Source organism: Anopheles merus, chromosome 3L (assembly GCF_017562075.2).
Source record: "Anopheles merus strain MAF chromosome 3L, AmerM5.1, whole genome shotgun sequence".
NCBI lineage: Eukaryota > Metazoa > Arthropoda > Insecta > Diptera > Culicidae > Anopheles > Anopheles merus.
Window position 1 is genome coordinate 25,016,941 of NC_054085.1, and position 19,294 is coordinate 25,036,234.

The 19,294-nt window shown below is 44.6% G+C and overlaps 1 protein-coding gene across 1 annotated transcript in view; it reads left to right on the forward strand.

The window, feature by feature from the left end:
* Positions 1-19,294, forward strand: part of LOC121598569 (fat-like cadherin-related tumor suppressor homolog) — a 69,211-nt gene that overhangs the window by 38,657 nt on the left and 11,260 nt on the right. The window contains exons 3-7 of the mRNA XM_041925590.1: positions 6,609-6,715; positions 6,845-7,052; positions 8,475-8,536; positions 9,472-9,627; positions 17,481-17,627. Coding sequence (XP_041781524.1) covers positions 6,609-6,715; positions 6,845-7,052; positions 8,475-8,536; positions 9,472-9,627; positions 17,481-17,627 — 680 coding nt within the window. The remainder of the gene's footprint in view (positions 1-6,608; positions 6,716-6,844; positions 7,053-8,474; positions 8,537-9,471; positions 9,628-17,480; positions 17,628-19,294) is intronic.

Consider the following 19,294-nt stretch of genomic DNA (forward strand, 5'->3'; position numbering starts at 1 on the left):
AGAACTCCTGGAAAACCCTGTAAAAACAGGATGTGAGATCACCTTTTCACACTTTGATTCTAGATCTCACCACCACCTAATCTCTTTAATGCACCTTGGGATAAATGAAATCACGACCTTGTTTTGCCATTTTTTTCGAGCAGGTGCTCGAATCGAATTATAGCTTTGAGGCTGAAATACTCTAGGTTGGAGAAAATAATGCACTCGTTAAGACTACACGAACAAACTAAACGCAGGAACGACTCTTAAAGTTTGATGTTTTCCAGAAACTGTCCTTTGCTACTCAATAACAACGTTGATGCTCTTTACATAGTATACACTATACAACGTTTAATTAATTGTACAGTCATTTTATCATTCTGTCCCGGCTATAATCAGCAAACTATTTACCTTACCTGAACGTCGTTATTTCCCTCGAATGTGTCTCCTTTGCCGCGTTGATGTTCCACCGTCCCTACCTTAGTTTTAATTGGAACAAGTTTGTTGGACAACAAACTTTCGATCGATTGTTGCTTTTGCAAAAGTTGTAGCATTTTAATTAATATTCCCCCCCCCCCCCCCCCCCCCCCCCTCCTGTCGTCAGTCAGTGGCAACGCAGCTCTTTTCCTTTTCTTGCCGCTTCAAATCGATTCGCTAGCTCAGGACTTACAACGTTCCCACGAACATCGTGCCCTCCCCCGAACGGAGCACCAGACGCGGTCTACACTGCGCGCGGCAAGTTACGAACACGAACCACTGGTACGTGAGGTATGCTATATGGGAAAAGAGTGTCAGTGCCTTTTATCGGAAGCGATAGAAAGCTGGTGGTGGCATCATATAACAAGGCGGGACATTTTTTTTTAAACAACGTTTTTTTTTCGTATTGTTTTCACCTATATCCAAAAGCGCTATTGTTCTAACGGCTCTCGGCCAATGCCACGTTGTGGGCGCGCGAGTGAGGAGGCACGGAGAATGTTGCAATAAAAAATCATAAATGCGTGCTTCATCTTGCGTACTGTGGTGCTACTGTTTATTTTTCTTTTAGCTAGGAGACAGCCCTAGGGAGCTACACCGAACAACTTGCCGAGAGAGAAAACTTTTGTTCACTGTTCACTCCATCCTTCCCCCCGGTGGCATTTCCTTTCGGCAGCGCTGGGACTACAATTAGACCAATGCAAAGCCATTGTTACCAGCCAGTCTGCGAGCATGTGCTCCATTGTGCTGTTCTGCGCCTTGTTTGGTTTGAGCTCAGCTGTAGCTGTGGTGTTTGTGGTCCTACTGCCGCCCTGCCGTTTGCAGCGCGAGGTAAAACAAGAAACAGAAAGCAGCGGCACCGTGTAAGCGTCTTTCGCAGTCGTCTGCGTTTCGACGCGACAGGACGAAGCCATTCTAAAGAATGTGTGTGTTCTCGCTCCTGGTATTTGTTGCTTAACTTTGTATCTTGTTTTATTGTTTCATGTGTTCCGCCAGTCGCTGATTGTTGCGGGATATATGGCGTACGACTGGGAGGTACATGACTACTGCAACGCTTAGCTATAATGGGAACGAAATGAATGCAAGTGTCACGCACGAGTGCGCTGTGTAGAATTAAATGTTTTTTTACAGAAGGTTCTTGCGCGCCAGAAAGGACGTGAGCAGATATATTTCAGCAACATGAAAGCATATGGAGCGTTTTTCATGCAAGGAACTTTAGCGAGTGGTTGTACCGATTTCTGTTTCAATATGCTTCAAATGAATTGAAATTTTAGAAAATAATTTGTTCAAACCAACACAACCAATTTTTAAGACAACCTATTCACTAATTAAAGCTGCTAAAACGTCCTCTTGTCAAGAGAAAAGCATAGCTTGAAGATGCTATAATTTTTCCTTACATAAATGTAGGCGTTTGCTAAATGTTGTTATCCAACTGTTGCTTTCTTCGTAGAGTTTAAAGCGTTTTAGTTAAAAAAACCCGACTCTACAAATGTAGCAAATCATCCAATGCCACCTCCGACAACAATAAAAAGAAATTAATAATCACACCTCAACCAAACACATTCACACTAGCTCCGGATTAGACCAGCAACCAAAGAACATACCGACCTACTAATGGGTTGCTTTTTCATAGCGAACACACTCGCCCAACCGTGCTGCCCGCAAATGTTGCAACATTATTTCCTACTTTCCTCCTCCCACCATCGCCATTCGGGGGCACTGGGTTCGTTTTTCGCCATCGCGGGTAATTAACACGTTTTATTGCCTATCTATGGGCCGAATGGATTTCATCGGCGTTCGTTCGGTGGCGCTTCCATTCCATTAAACCGTCGGCAAAAGCAACCGAAAACCTGCTCTCCCGTCCTGGTCTCGGGCTGAGGAGTCGGGTGGAATGAGAGTCGGGCGGTTGGAATTGGGAAATTTATCACTCAGCACAGTATCAGCCGGCTGCTTGCGGTGGGGCAGAAGAACTTCAGCCCGAGCGGTTTTTGTTTCATTTCTCCCACGCGAACAGAAGAAAGATGGAAAACATGAAGCGGGCGCGGTAAAGGCATGGGCTCGTTTGATGAAGATAGAATATGCCTAATTTATTTACTCGCACACTCTTTGCGCCCTCCCTCGAAACACTCGATGGCACTTGTACGCTGTGGCAATCGAAGCAAAAACTTTTCCCTCTCTGCTTTTCATCATTTCCACCTATTTCATCTTAGCTCTCTCTCTCTCTCCTGCTGCAAAATGAAAGGGTGCACAATAAAAATCAAGTGAAAATGTTATTGATTCGAGCGGAACATGCACCTTCGCTGCCGGGAAACTGGAACGCTTCTTGTCTGGGAACCGCGTGCAGGCAGACGATATTTTGGAGTGGCACCAACAATGTTTCAGTTCCCCGAAACATGTTTCGCAAAGTTCACCGCCCACCGCTTGACCTGCCTCCAGTGGCCCGTGGCGAGCACAAAGCAGGGGGCCCGCTCGATCCAACCGCGAAAGAGCGGAAAGATCATAAAATAGGCATTAACCAGAGACTGGAGCTCTAATTTAATTAGGTGTGATCGATACCGCCCGTTGATCTTCCGGGGCGGCGCCGTAGCACCATTACCCTAAATTACCTCGCGCTCTGCTTCGGTGTTTGAGATGCCAAATTTCCAAACTTCATTTCACCTCATCCATGATTCAGGCTGGTGTTTGGACGCTGTGGCAACTTTCAGAGCACTGTTGCCCTTATTTTAATTGATTCCATTTGTATCGGCAAACGGGGCCTCGAAATGTTTCACATTCCAGCCGGTTTTGCCAAGCCGGTGTTGGGTTGGGTGAGTCTTGCGAGACCACCCTGACAGCTCAGGGAATGATGCTTGAGCTCCGAAGTCGGCAATCGGACGCTATCAATGTTTTGAAGAACTCTCGAGTGTATTTCGTAAGCGAGTGTACTCCATTCACAGTGGACGAAATGGGAATGGAATGAGAAACTTTGGCAGAACACCGAACCCAATTTGGACAGGAGATTCGTTTCACCGACCATTGGTCAATATGCTGTAAATGTTTAAATAGGGCTGTGTGTGTATTGAATTGTAGATATTATGGCTTCAAAAGGGGTGGATAATGTGCACTAAGTAAAACAATTGCATATTCAATTGTAGTTTGAAGAAAACTTGAGGGGCGTTAGAAGATCTGCATAATCTTTTAATCATTCAAACATCTAAAAATGTTTCGCCGCTGAACTGTGGTATTGACTTCTAAGAGGAACCATAATGCCATAATGTACCATAATTTATTTATAGTCATTTTATTCGCGTCCACAAGCAGTCTGACGAAAAAAGTTTGTAAATACATTCCAAATTACCATCCGTTTTTTAATAATCGAATATCAAATGAATGGATTATAAAAAAGGACCTAATTGAATGCCGATTTAAAAAACTAAACCACAGAATGTTTAACCATTCTAATCATCTCGATTGTATTGTATTGTATTGCATTCTAAGCATAATCGATTGTAGAAAATTGATCTTTAAGATTTAAACTAGAAAGAGAACGTTGATTGGTGCAGTTTAACAATGGTAGTTTAAAGATTATTTCAAACCTTTATAATAAAAGGCGCATAGGAGCATAAAAGCATCATCGATTCTTAATGGTCATTTGATGTGCCTATTGTCCACATTTAGGCGTTTTATTGCTCTCACGATGTGCAATGCAATATTTTGTTTATGTTTCACCCTCACTCGTTACAACATCCTTCAAATTTTTTGTAACAATATCAACTGACGTTCGCGTTGGAGCCAACTTTTTTTTTAGTGTATTGGGTAGTCTTTGGTGCTGTTTCTCGTCGTTCGATTTTTTACTCCCGACGTTATTGGATTTCATAAAGATGGAGAATTTAATTTTTTGTATATTCAGAAGTACCTTTCTTTTCTTCCGTTTTGCACAGAATCTTCCAAACAATGTGCAAAGCATCACCACTCGCAACAAGGCTGCAGACGCTTTGTTGATCAGTTTGTGGCCAATTTTATCGATGTTTCTCGTGCTTCCACTACCTCCCCCTGGTGGTGGTCGGTTGATATCATATGCACGCAAAAAAAACAACCATCTTGGAAGCCTTTCGCCCAACAAGCCATTGTTATGTTTTGGTGTATTTCCTTAACCATTATCGCCGCTCCGCTGAGCGTAACAAATGTCGTTCGCTTCTCCAAACTGCCAATCCTGTGTGACTGGCCGTCCACTGGGCGAGACACACCGTACACATTGTTCGCCGAATGTCCCCGTCGATCGAAGCAAGCCCGTCAGCGACTTTTACTTATTATCATTATCATCGTTGTCTTGGCAGCTGCTGGAGTGGATCCGTTCTGGGGACACGTCTGGCCGAAGTATGGGAAGGAAGATAGAGAGTGAGAGAGAGACAACAACCGAAAAATTGGCCCAAGTTCAGCACGCTGTAATCACACTAATCCTCCCGCAAAAACATACCATCCCCCGTTGCCCGTACATGGTTGACCGGCGTCCCCGAGGTGTCCCTTGTTGTGGACGTGGAGGATCATTGTCAACGGAATGACATTCATCTTATGCCCAAAGTGTGCTCCGATGATAACCGGTACCCTGTGTGCTGTGCGCAGGGCAACCACACAGCTGTCCAGCCGTTCCAGTTGGTCAGTCGGGCGCGAAACAGAGACTGGAAAAAAGATGAAGCAAAATCGCCAAAAAACCTTCTGCTTAGGAGAACCACATTCGCAAGGAAACAAAAGATTATGGTTGCTAGAATTCGTTCCTGCTCGCTAGTCTCGTCTGCCCAGAGCGGTCGCAACATTTCCATGTGCTCTGTACGGTTGACGTGCGCGCATTGAGCGAAACCTCAAAGTGTGCTTTACGGGTCGTGTGGTATTAGCAGATTCCGGGAAGAATGCCCCACTGCCTGCCAGCTGGTGTCGCGGCGAGGTGTCTGATGAGGCAGCATGAAAGCATAGCACAGAGTGGAAAATCTTTTTCTTGTGTTTTTTTTTGTGTGTGTGTGGCTGTTTTCATCCTATTGTTCCCCCCATCATCCATCTTTCTTATGCCCCGAAACGGCGCTGAGTTTTGGTACAGAATGACCGCACAATGATTAGGAAGATGAATTTTCCGACCACGATTTTTATGATGTGTCCAAGTTTTCTCCTCTCCACCGGGGCGGCAGCGCGCACGCAGCAGGCTTGAAGGGAGGGAGATTTAATGAGCATTTTACAACGGCAACCGGGGGTAAGCTGGGGCAAGGGACATAAAAGCGGTCAGCAGGGAGTGATGAGCGACCATAAAGCGGGGGCGTGTGATGTAAGGCTCGGCGGCTCAGTTGGTAAAGCCGTAGATCATGATTTCTTTGCATGAAATTTGCGGTGTACGCTTAATGCTTGTGCAAGCGATGATGGTAATTATGGTGCTTTTTTTTTAGGGCAGGTTTTTCTTCAGCGTTTTTTTGTGGGAAGACAAATTGCCGTGGCTCTTTAAGATAACGTGTCCTTTTTCTTCACCATTTTGTTAAGAGATTTCAAATTTATAATGTATTTTTTTAAAGCATTTTGTTAAGAGGTTTCAAATTTATAGCGTCAAAGTTTACCAGCTAAATGCTGTATTGTGGTTTATTTAGTGAGTTTTTATCATTCGAAGTAGGTGAGATTGTATGCCTGATGAATGTGAACACATTATTGTATAATGTCCCATATGTAATTGCGACGATTAATAAGCGCATTTTGCATACCAATAGGCGCTCAGCAAAACATGACAATGTGTGGAACCTTACACATTCAAGCAGGAATGTGTTTGCATGCTTGGAATAGATGACTTGGTTTACTATTCAAGTTATAATAAACCTTAGGAGTATAATTTTGTAAAGGCATTCCAAGCTATTAAATGCTCTAAATTCGAATAAGAAAAAAATTTTCCATCTGCACTTTGCATAACTTTAGGCGCAAAAAACCGTTTGATAATAATAGACCGATTTTCAATAACTTTACACCTTCTGGTGCGGCAGTGATCTCAGTAGACAAAGAGTATGTGCTTGGTAGACATAACTACTAAACGATACAATCAATCGCTCCATTGACGACCTCCTATGCAGCAATTAAATGATCTTGAAACACTAAAGCTTGTGGTAATCTCTTCATCAATGTTTCTTCACTCTCCCTCTCTTTCTCAGGAACGATACGCACACTGGCCTCATTGGATCTGGAAACGAAGCCGAACTACTGGCTGACGGTTTGCGCACAGGACCAAGCCGTTGTTCCGCTGCACTCTTGCGTACAGGTAAGCTTTACCACACTCCGAACCTAATGGTGAGGAGCTACAAACACAAACCTGGTTAGCAAACTATTTGCAACTAACCGCGCCTTTATTAACCCATTTTCCTCCCCCACTACTGCTCCCCTCTTGCAGGTTTACATCGAGGTGCAGAACGAAAACGATAACGTGCCGCTCACCGAGGACGCCGTGTACTATCCCTCGGTACCGGAAAGCAGCCCGCCGAACGTGAAGGTCCTGCAGCTAGCGGCCGAAGATCGAGATATCGATCCACTGCAGCAGATTTCCTATCGCATTATCTCCGGCAATCCGGAGGGCAACTTCGCCATCAACAGCACCAGCGGTAAGCAGGAACTTGTCTGTAGCGCTCTAGCAAGCTGCACATTTTAATTACCGTCATCGGGAAGGAAGCGGGAAAGACATTGTGTAAATCTCAACGCTTCTGGCGTCGAAGAAACACCTTCAAAACCCGCCAAGCAAACCTCCCCTGCTGAGCTAGCAGCCGCCAGAAAATGCACTTTTAAAATTCAATTATTTTCTCATAAAAGTCAACACGGGAACAATATCGATTGGAGCCATAAATATGGATCGATACGAAAAAGCCCGGTGACTATGTTTCGCCCCGGCGGGCCTGTTAACGACGTGCGCGATTGTGATGGTTTTATCCCGTACTGGATGAGGAGGGGATCGGGTTGGCAGTGCCCATTGACATAGAAAACGCGCCGTAATCGATGAAGACGTTACCTTTACCCACCGTGGCCACGTACCGTGCGAAGATGCGAACTGTAATTGACAACCCTGTTGGCGGGAGGCGGTGGTTTTGCTTGCTTTGCACAGGGGCAGGCGGGCACCGGACACGCTTCCAGTGGATCGTTTCAAGGACCACCGAACCGAGCGCATATCCGTCAAGAAGCGTTTCGCATCGTGTAAAGAGGGAACGGGTTGAGCTGGATCGGTTACGGTTGGTCAATTCGTTGCAGCAGCAGCTGGAGCTGAAGTGGAAGACAACCTCTCTAGCCTTACCTTTGCACACACACACACACACTCATTCACACAAACAACCATACTTACTGACTGGGGGGAAAGCTTTTAGTTTTGTTTTTTTTTGTGCCTTCGCCGCATATTCCCTCTTGAAAAGGAGTAGCCCTGGCGAAAGCGATTGTACACCCACCTGATCGAATGGTTGAATCAAACCGGCAAAAACACTAAAACACACACACACATACTCACATAGAGAAGAAGGTTGTGTCCGTTGACGTCCATCGAGGAAAGTACTTCAGAAGGAAAGCACACAACATAGCACTCACAAACACCAGGCGTAACGAATCGCCCTAGCGAACGTTCAAACGGTTCGGAACGCTTTTCCGAACCGGATTGCATTTCAAACGTCGATGGAAATGAAACTTGCTCCCACCTACTTTGGTTTGCCGCCGAGTATGGGTGGGCCATATCGGTGTGTGTTGAATTATGTATTTGCCCTTGGGGTGGCTAAGATTAAAGGTGAACCCGTAATGATGATTTGGCATGGCACCACTGCAAAAACTGTAAGGCTCTGTGGTGGCTCTGTGGTGGTTTTGGCTTTCAAAGCACTCCTTGGAGAAAGGATTAAATCGTTCCGTTGCGTCAGTGGGCGGTGGGTTTATTAAAGTATCTGTAGACTTTGGGACTTTTGGGGTGGAGGGATTAACTGTTGCCCTCCCCCGATTGTGATAGTTTAACTTTTCTGTAGATGCTTTAGCTAATTCTTTTTTGTTATATTTTGCAGGGCTAATAACTACCACCGCGCGAAAGCTGGATCGGGAAAATCAACCTGAACATATACTTGAGGTAAGATCAATTACACAAATATTGTTTTTTTATAGTTTCTATCCTTATTGAAATAGTCAAAATCCCTCAAAAAAAGTAAAAAAAAATTAAAAAAGAATTACCATTTAAGCGTAACGTAATTGAAGGATGACGCTTTGTTAGCTTTCTAAATAAAAAAAAACTCCTAAAGGTATGCAATTTGACCTACAAAATGTGGCGAAAGATACCTTTATACAAATCAAATCATTAAATAACCCAGGAAAAGATATGTTTATTGCAATTCACGTCATAGAATGCAAATCATTAGCAACAACAAACAAAATCAAGCCTCTACGCACAATTTTCGCTTGATTCAAAAAAATGGCTCACACTAGTTTCCAGCTTGGTAGTAAACCAGATTACTGATCAAAGTGCGTTTTTAATGACCTCATGGCACGTTGAATGCCCCCACGCCGCCCCAAAAAACCATGGGCCCCCAACGTGTGTGGTTGATGGGTTTTGACAGCGCTCCCGACCGACTCGCACGCGCAGAACACACATTGTTGCAAATAATCCGCCATCAGTCAAGCAGCTGGACAGGCCGCTGCAGGTGTCGATAGTGTGTGTGTGTGTGTGTTTTGTGGGCCCTGTTTTCCCGATCCCAATCAACAAAAGCCTCGCCCAGCAGCGCACAATCTCGGGACGCGTCGACGTTGTCGAGGCCTTTCGCGCACTTCCTGCTACGCGTTTGCTGCTCATTAATCATTTGGTGGAAAATTAATTTGCCTCCCACTGCGGCGGCCCCGTTATGCGTAACGGTGAGGACAGTGTGCACCCCGGCGCATGCCGCCCTCCCGCAGCGGTGCAGATTATTTTCCACTGAGATCCCTATCACGGACCAAGTCGCACTAATGTTGAACTTTTTTTTTTTCTTCGTTTTTCCCCACTCCGTTCCCTTTATGCCATTTTAATTACAGGTCCTGGTGATGGACAACGGCGAGCCGCAGCTATCGTCGACGACGCGCGTCGTCGTGCAGGTCGAGGACGTTAACGACCACGCGCCCGAGTTCGATCAGAAAATGTACAAGGTGCAGATACCGGCGAACGCCAAAATCGATCAGCCACTGTTTCAGGTAAGTTCGCCGCTGCCTCCTTTGCCGCCTGTTGGAATGTTCCGGCATGTCCGTTGTGGCGATCGTTATTTCGCAATCCGCACTGTGCCGCACCGATAATGAGGGGACCGGCGGATGGTGCCGGAAGGTTTAATTTTGAGTGAGCGGATTGTCAAATAATTATCGCCCGAAAGTGCATCCCCTTTATGTTGGTTGTTCTTTATTGTTGGTTTGTTTCGTGTATTTTATTTTTATATACATCCATACCATACTCACCTCACAACACGCATACACCACCGTACATCCGTAGTCACTGTGAGGGAAGCGTAAAGCGCTCCCGCACTGCTCACTCCCCTACCCTTTGCCGCGAGGAGGGACCCATTTTAACACAAACCAAATACACATTACCAAGCTCCCATCGTATGCTCTGCATGTCCTAGTTGTCGCGTAATCGGGCCGACCCCGGATCTATTAATCATTCCTGACATGCTGACAACGTGTGCGAGTGTGTGAGCGCCCGCTTGAATCGTTCCTGTCATACTGCATCGAACTGCGACCCAGGCACCCAGCAGCTTTCTTGTGCCACGTGCACTGCATGCAAGGTGCTGCTTGGTCGAGGGGGAGGTATTATTAAGCCCGCTCCAACCCATCCATCCCAGTGAGAGGGCGGCATAATATTTCGTTACCATAAATTTTTTTGTTGTACACTCCTTTTGGCTAAACCAACGCTGCAAACTGAAAAGCCCACACCACACAGGTCCATAATGCTCTCTTTCTCGTAGTTGCTAGGATTTAGGCCACCACCGTCCCCTCCTAAAAGTGGACCAAATGTTGCGATTAAAACAGTTTTCCCACGTGATAATTTAGCCACGTGGTCGGTCGTAGGGATTTGCCAGAGTTTTCGAAACACCGCTTTGCCTACATTTTGGCGCAGCGGAGGGGTTTTTTGCTATAAAAGCAAGCAAGCAGCGAACCGAGATGGATCATAAAAATCTACCCTCGTGGGGGTTCCGTTCGAGCTTTCGTGTGAATATGTGTCGACACATGCACACACACACACCCACACACACATACACCGATTCTAGACGACATCAGGCAGTTTGATTGCAAAGCTGCTTTCATTTCGTGCGAATGTTGGGATTAGTTTCATAAAGCGTTAATCCTTTTTCAAGAGCGCGAGCGCGCGCGGACGGACAATGCCCGAAAATTTCCCCCCAATGAAATCTGCCCCGTCTCTGCAGGAGGATAGGGAAGGAGAAAGGAGTTGAAAATTGGCCTAAAATCGCCGGATGTAAGGGGCAACGGCTTCCCACCGGGCGTGGGTCTGGTGTTGGGTTTCAGTTGAACTTTTGCACCCTCCGCTTTGGGGAGAGGGACTCAAAAGTTTTTGGACAGAGCACGGTTGGGCCAGAATCGTGTTTTTTTGTTGTTATTATGTGAAAATAACCCGTAAAAGACGAACCGGTGCTATCGTGTGCAGATTTTCCACAACAATTCGGCACCACCGCTGCTGCTGCTTTGGGTTTGTGTGTTAGGTTTTATTTTATTTTTCAATCACGTCCAAACATTCGCTATTTGTGGTTCAATATTTCGGGGCAGTGTGGCATGGGCTAGTGACCGCCTCGGCTGGCCCAGGTCGAGGTCAACGGTACGGCTGGACATGGCGTCGTTCGGCTTGCAAACGATTACCGGGGCGCAGAACAGGCACCCGGCACCGGTTGCACCACTCATTAAAATCTCATTTAGCAGAAAATAATAACATCCGGGTCTAATGGGCGACAACCCAGTACCATCGTTACGGTTTCTAGAGCGCTCGCTGGCCACTGTCTGATCATGGACCCGTGGCTGTACCGACCATGAAGCCAATCTCTTACCCTGCGGTGGTTGCGGTGCTGTTTGCTCGTGATGCACTTTTGTCCGTTTGGAACATTTCGCTCGTACGGTGTTCGTGATCGGGTGGAAAGTTGTATCATTCGTTGCGATTACGAGATATGCTTTATACGATTATGTGTATGTTCGCGGTACTAACACTTTTTTTATTGAGGAGGGACGGCTTTGCCGTGTTGCTTAAAAGGTATTACCACATTTTAATGTTAGCGATTGTTTGGATGAACCTTTGACACATTGGTAGGGGTTTTTAATCAATGCCATGCTTTGAAGTTTAGCTGGCTTTCGTGTATTTTGTTTCAAGCATTAAATCAATATCAAGATTTAAATTGCAACGATCAATCGATTTTAAACATGAAGTGATTGGTTGAGAGTTGGCTTACTGAAAATTACTAGGAAGGCACTTAAAGTCTATCCTTTTTTGTACAATAATTGCCGCTAACACGTATTGTATGTTTTTATTGAGTAAATGTGAATACTTTCCTCTGGAAATAGGCTTGTCAAAGCAGCAACATTGCAAATATTTTTGAATTTAAATTTGAAAATGATGAGGAGATATGAGGAGAAAAGATGATAAGACCCGATTCGGCTGAAATCCCTTAGAGCCTTGCATTTTGTTTATTTATTTTTTTTTTAAAGTCGCAAATTAAAATTCTGATCCATTATCAATAATGCTGCGAGTGGAGTGGACGGAAGTCCTTTCCCTACCCATGCTCTTGCGAAGGCCTACAAACCGCCGAGTTTCAGGGTACCGCCGACGCACACATTCCTGCCCCGAATGCCCCTGCGTGATGAATAATTCAATCAACTACGGGTAATTAATTCCACTGCCGCTGCGCACACAGCGCCACAAGCGTGCCTCGATCCTCATTTGGGGTACGCATTAAGTAATGAGCTGAATAAAACTGATGTATAACAAGCCGGGAGCAACATAGAAGAAGCACTAGGGATAAAACATCAGCTCTTACACGCGCGCAAATGATTTATCGTTTGATGTTATTGATGTTGCTCCACTCGGCGAACGTTTGTGTGTGTGTGTGTATGCTGTTTTTTTCTTCTCTCTTCTTCGTTTTCCATCACCGCCACACACCGAATGGTGACATTTTTATTCATTTGCCACTCGGGGTATGGTGCGGCACGTGGGCCGTAGTTTAGTTCGCCCACTGTCCCAGATAACAGCCTCGTCAGCGGCAGTGTGAAGAAGATGAAGTGACCGAACCCGTAACACGGGGGCCGTACGAATAAAACTCTTTCGGTTTGATTAATTGAATGATAAAGCGGGTGCCTCTCGCTCGCACTGGCGGCGCCGTGCGCCGTTTCGTTCCGTCCCGTCCCGTCCCGAGCTACAGCAGCAGTTGAATTTCAATTAGCACAGCAAAGGGAAAACTTTTCCACACCGACAAACCAACAAAACACGAGCCGGGTTCGGGGCTTCAGTTGTGGTCGATGTTTTTTTGTCCTCTTGTTTGTCTGTGTGCGTTTTTTTTTCTCGTCTTTGTAGTGAGCCACCAGGCGTCTCCACTGCCGCTGGTCGAATCGAAAAGATTGATGCGTCCGGATATTGGTTGTGGTGGCGGGCGATAATAGTAATTATGATAAGAGAAGTCATTTTACGGATCGTCGCATCCTGCCAGGACACACTTGACATTTGCTAGTGGAATGTACGTTCATGTGCTGGCCTTTCATGTGTCCCTTTTTTTTTGCTCTTGGTTTCCATTTTCCATAGAAGCGGAAGTAATTAAAGTACTGCAGCTGAAGCTGTGCAGAAACGTTTCCTTTAAAGCAAGTATCATGGCAGTGTTTGCTCAAAAATCGTTTGCCGCCTTCTTACGGAAGCACTTCGGGCCCTTCAATTTAATCACAAACTAAAACAAACAACACAAACAACACCCCCAACCCGTTGTTGGTGGGGGTTTTGGTTCCTTTTTATTACGCAAACCACCCGAAAGCCCGTCTTAAAATAAATCCAGCAGTGCGCAACCCTTGTCCGCCCGGTGGCTGGTTTATTTTAGAAAGCTTCTCCTTCGTAGAAAAGCAACTTCTCCTAAGCAAGGCGTTTCGATACGAACGAAAGAGTTTGCTTCCGTTTGCGTTTCGGTGTAAATATTCCTGTTTCAGCCTTTGCCCACATTGTTTTGCTCTCTTTCTCTCTTTATCTTTCTCTCTCTCTCTCTTTCTCTCTCTCTCTTTCTCTTTCTCTCTAATTCTCTCTCTCTCCCTCATTCTTTTCTCTTTGTTATCCAACGCATGATGAAAATAAATCAACCAAACATAATTGTGCTCCTGCTCACAATTTTGCTGGCAAACGAACGCTCGCTCAGGACTCGACTTCAATTTTTCTGGTGCGCTCTTTCGCTCGTTAATTACAAAATGCTGCTAAATTATGCAAAACTGCCTACACGAAGCCAGCCCGCCCACATGTCTTAATGTGTGCGTATAAATGTGTGTGTGTGTGTGTGATGTTTGCCACAATATTCCCGTGGGCAATATATTTTCTTTTCCAGCCGTTTGCCGCTTTCATTTTGACTGTCTGCTTTGGTTTCGGAATTTTCCGTTCCACGATGGGAATGGGCCCAAACTAAACGCACACGGGATGAAAGGTAACAATGCTGTTGGGAGAGCGTCGGAGAGAAGGCATCAGTTTTGCATAATGTATGCGACTTACCTGCCCGCAAACTGCGTAGGAATGAAGGCATACATACACGCCTCATCCAGCGGTCACGGAGATCACTATGTGTGGTAAAGGGTGTGCGCTGTGAAGCTGCCGGTGTACACCTCATTTGACAGCATGTTTTTACAAGCCGGCATGTGTAGTGACTTAACGTGGGATAATGAAGCATGGTTTTGTGTTGGTGGTGCGGGATTTTTCTCTCCCTTAGATCAAAGCTACTGATCGTTTATGCGGTTCAAGCTAGGAATTTCTCTTTGGTGGATAGATGGTCCGCAGCACGTTCCATTATTCAGACATCAATTATGCGTTGGAAAATTCTAAATTTACTCACCGCAAGAAAAACGCCTATTTCTTTTTAACCTTTCCCGGAATCACGTTTAACCCACTGCAGCTATCTAGATGGATAGTGTGATGGGTTGATGAAATTGATTTACACACATAATGTCAGTTACATGCGAAAGCTACCGGGGAACTGCTTCGGGGAAGTGAGGTTCCAGACATGATTGTAGTGTTGCTCCTGATAGTCAATCAACGCCATTGTCAAGGAGTATGAGATATTGGATGACTTTCAGGAACATCAGTTTTGTTTTTCTATTTATCTGTACTAATTACCTCATTGCGTGCAATTACCCTGGCGCTAGAGATGACGATTGATTACTACACTAAGCACTTTTGGCTGAAGAAACTCACAATGAACGTATGTTTCGATAGTATCAACATGTTACATGCGATACTTTGATTGCTTTTATTCATCCTTTAACCATAAATCTTTGATGAAAGCTCATACGTTACACGCAAACGAGTGACCCATTGCGCCTGAATGTATGCAATCGGTCGGCTGATTATTTGTTTAAGGTTTATTAAATTCGGAAGGTAATTCGTTACGAACATAATTCATTATATGCTAGTATTTTATCACAAAAGCCGTTATAAAGACAAGCATGGGTGCTTTCTTTATCTTCAAGGTAAACTTCAACCCTAGATGCGCTGTTAACTTTCTAAAAAAAAGCAGAAGAGACATTTAGTATACTTTTAGGCGCTTCTCATTAATGAAAAATGTACAATACACTACATAACCTCCTGAATGTATGCATTTCTTATTACATATGCCAGTTATTCAGATGGTTCAGATCGTGCAAGTAAATCAATGCGCCTGTAAAACTATCATCAAACCATTGGAACAGACATAAAATTAATCCTTTTCCCGTACATTGCTCTCTCCCTATGACTTTTCCCATCCACGTACATTCTAAAGAACTTTTTACGGAAAAGGTAGGAACAGCAGATTACTTTGAATATTACTAGCGAAACTATCAGCTCGCACACAATGAAGGTTGCCTTGGCATCGCCAGTTCGTTTGGCTTAACTACGTCAACTCAATGAGCAGCGAATGGCAGAACAACGACTGTCATTTCCATTTCCGACGAAGTCAACCTGCCTGGCCGTGTGCGATGGTTGCTTTATGCGCTGCGCCCGAAGCACACGACCGCTAGAAAGACTATCGATTCCCATTTTTCTTGCCCGCCTTCACGAGCGTTCCACCATGTTGATGATTTCGTTGAAAGGCTAGTAACAGGATGGCCGGTTTGCATCTGTACGGTTCCGTTTGAGTCCGTTTTTTTTGTTGTTGCTGTTGTGCTTTTATAGATGCTGTTGTCGGTGCTATCTTGCTATCCATATTCTTCACCCGGCGGTGCGGTGGAATGCGATGTCAATCCGATGACAATGAAGGTGATAATCACGGTTACAATGACACTGCTGACAGCCTGTCCATTTATCTCGAGCTGTGTGTGTGTGTGTGTCTGCATCCTTGCCGTCCGGTCGCATCGAATCACGATTGCTTTTTGACGATGATTATGATCTGTGCATAATAGGGATGCTGATGATGATGATGATGATGGTGAAGTTGCCGACCATGGTGCTGCTATGCGGCGGTTCTTCGGTTATTTTACCCCTCACATCCCGCCCGTCGAACAACGATGGTGCTTCTCTGACAGCTCGGCGGGAAAATGGGTTTTAATGATAGCCTTTTCTGCGTTCAAGTGCACACCACCGAGTGCACATCAGGTGTGCGTGGCAGTAATTTGGTGCTGCCGATGGTAGTTCCGAGGAAAATTAATTACTGGTACCGTCCGGGCCTGGGCACGCTGAAGAGGATTGAAATCAGAGAGAGATAAAGTCTGAGAGAGATACATTTAGAGAGGTAGAGAGAGAGAGAGAGAGAGTATGTATCTTTGTTTCGATATAATGCACTTTAATCACTTTACAATTGAGTGTGGTGTGAGAGATCGATGTTTATCTTCGCCAGTGCGTACATAAGCGATACAGGAAAGTGATGTTAGGCTGAAGCGATCAATGTCGATATTTGCTCGTATGATACGTTATACCAACTATGTGTAGACAAGGGTGTAAGTGTTTACCGTATGTGTACAGTATGTTCCGTGCAAAATATGACAATTTTTGTCAAGCGGGACTGTTTAGTTTTGACTGCTTTGGATTGGTTTATTGCAACTAGTTCGCAAAACCAATACAGAATTTGAAACGTTATTCTGCACAAATCAAAACATCACTCTTTATCAGCTCAAGTAGATTCACGATTGAATAAAAAATTGCATGCTTTTAGGCGCTCTTGCTATAAACCATTCAGCATCTATATATTTTTAAGAGAATTTTCAGGAATTTCAAGTTATTCATGACCATAACATTCATCACTGTTTCATTACTTTTGCTCCCACACATCTTATGCATATCTTGTCTTATTGTGCATTGTTTTAATTTTATTACAACATCTCGAATGCATAGTGCAATCATTTTTAAATCATTCAATGTACCACTTGCTCGGTTCTCACTGCACGATGATTCACTGTCTGGCTGGGAAATTACTGTTTAGCAATATGTTGTTTCTTTCAAATGATACATGAACTACACAAATCTCTTAACACACTATCTCTCTGTATTATGATCTTTTTCCCCCTTTCGACACACGTGATTTTCGTGACACAAAACCACGACCACCTCCGGTACAACAACATCAACATCTGGCCGCTGGCGGCTGCTACAACACTCTCTGTGTGTGTGTTTGTATCGGTGCCAACACATCGACACCAAACCACAAAATATGCATTCCTCTTCGCTTCGAAATCGTATTCCTGTTTCACGCTGGTGAATCGTATGGCGCTTATTCAATAATATATCCTACACAACTCAAAACGACACCACTGTTAACGAAATTGCACAAAATCGGGGCTGCGATTTTCGCCAAACCCACATCATGGTACCGCACGCGCGCTTTCGCCTATCTCACACACACACGCAGAATGATTACGCTAGCAGTGGCTACGAACCGCCGGAGCTGGAACTGACCGAACCGATGCTGTCCGATCCGGACGTCGGGCTGGACGATGCGGCCACGTGGGAATCGTTTCCGGAGAAAAACTTCAACGACCTGCAAGTCATCTTTCGGGTAATGATGGCGAACATTGTTTCTCTTCTCTTTGTCTCTCTCCTTTCTCGGCGTCTTTAATTGTTTGCTGGTTTAATTTGGATGTTTTATAGTGTCGCTTCTGTTGTATGCATTTTCTACCTGTTATTTGGTTCATTTATGTATTTACTTATTTATTTATGCAAGCTATTTAAACAGTCAGACTAATTACAGAATCAAATTCATTGTAATTTCGTTTTACAAATGCTTCACGTAGGGTAAAGCTTATAGACCAATTTACTTCGCATTGTTGAGCTTATTGTAGAGATTCCTTTTTATTAGCTTCTTTGCTTCAACTGTCCTTTAATTTTCAATCGAAAACATCTTTTTATGGCAATTTTTTATGGCAAACTTTTGCCCAAGCTCATGCGCATTTTATTAGAATACTCCTAAAAGTATGCAATTTGTTTGTTAAGCTGTTTGTTATTGTACAACTTTTACTTTTTAGGTGAATATTTCAATGTAAATGCTGTTTGTTTCACGTTTACTTTATTGGTAAAAAATCGATACTCGTATGATCTATATGTGTATTTTTTACTGTCGGTGCTTATTTATTTGTTTATGCAATACTGCTCCATCTCTGGATGAATTAATTAGATGTTTTTCACAGGAAGTATCTTCCAAGCTTCTCATCCAATCGAATCGACATGCATCCAACGATAATAAGAGATGAACCGATCTTCGAAATAAATTAAACCATTTCGTATATTTTTATCACACTCTCATGGGGAGGGGAGGGGGGAGGTGGAGCAATGATTAGTTGTTACGACGCCCCATCAGCAATACCCTGGCAATGAAGAACCTCGTTACACCTGTTTATTATGTCGTGCTTATAAATATATCAGGTTACCGCGCAGAAGAGTCCACAGGAAAGCACCACGCTGTCGTAAATGTTGTTTACCAACAAGGACCAAACTGCTGACACAACACTATGGTTGTGGAAATTGTGGAAAAAGAGACGTTCCCATATCTGCTGTTCTCAGCATTTATGAAGAAACGTACGTGCGCTCGTGCCAATAATTGCCATAAACTTGCCGCCGCTGCCACGCGATAGTGCGGTTCAGAAGTTTTTGGGGTGCACTTGGGTGCCACTGCCGAGGTGCCCCCGGACGAGCAACTAATGAACGATATCATCGGGCACAATGTGCCGCGCAGCTCTTATACTAACCTCGGAAGTGTCGGAGCCATCGGTTGCGAAAGCTGCCTCAAAAACTTTTTGAGCTGTCGCGTTTGCGACCTGATTCGATTAAACGATGCCGCTCATAAGAAGGCTAAATTATTTCCCAAAACTGCCTGCATCCAACAGGCGGCAAACGGAGATTGTGATGTCCTTTTTTTCGTTGTATCTTATTTCCTTCTTCTGTGTCAGTGAATGTTCTCATCCACTCCAATGAGGGAAGTAATCGTAGCATGAAATTTGCTAAGAAGAGTCAGTTGTACTTCATGATAAGCTGCTTCCGACCGTAGAATTACCTCAAGATATGTGACTCATTTTTGTCCCTGCTTGCTTGGTTTCGATATCGAAAAACCTGCCGGTGGCCTGCCTGCCGGCAACTTGCGTTGGCAGTGCTTCGTCACCACAGCTTCGAACAGCACAAGCAAACTGGAACCGAATTGGCTTCCATCGCCGCAAAAAGCGATGATCAACC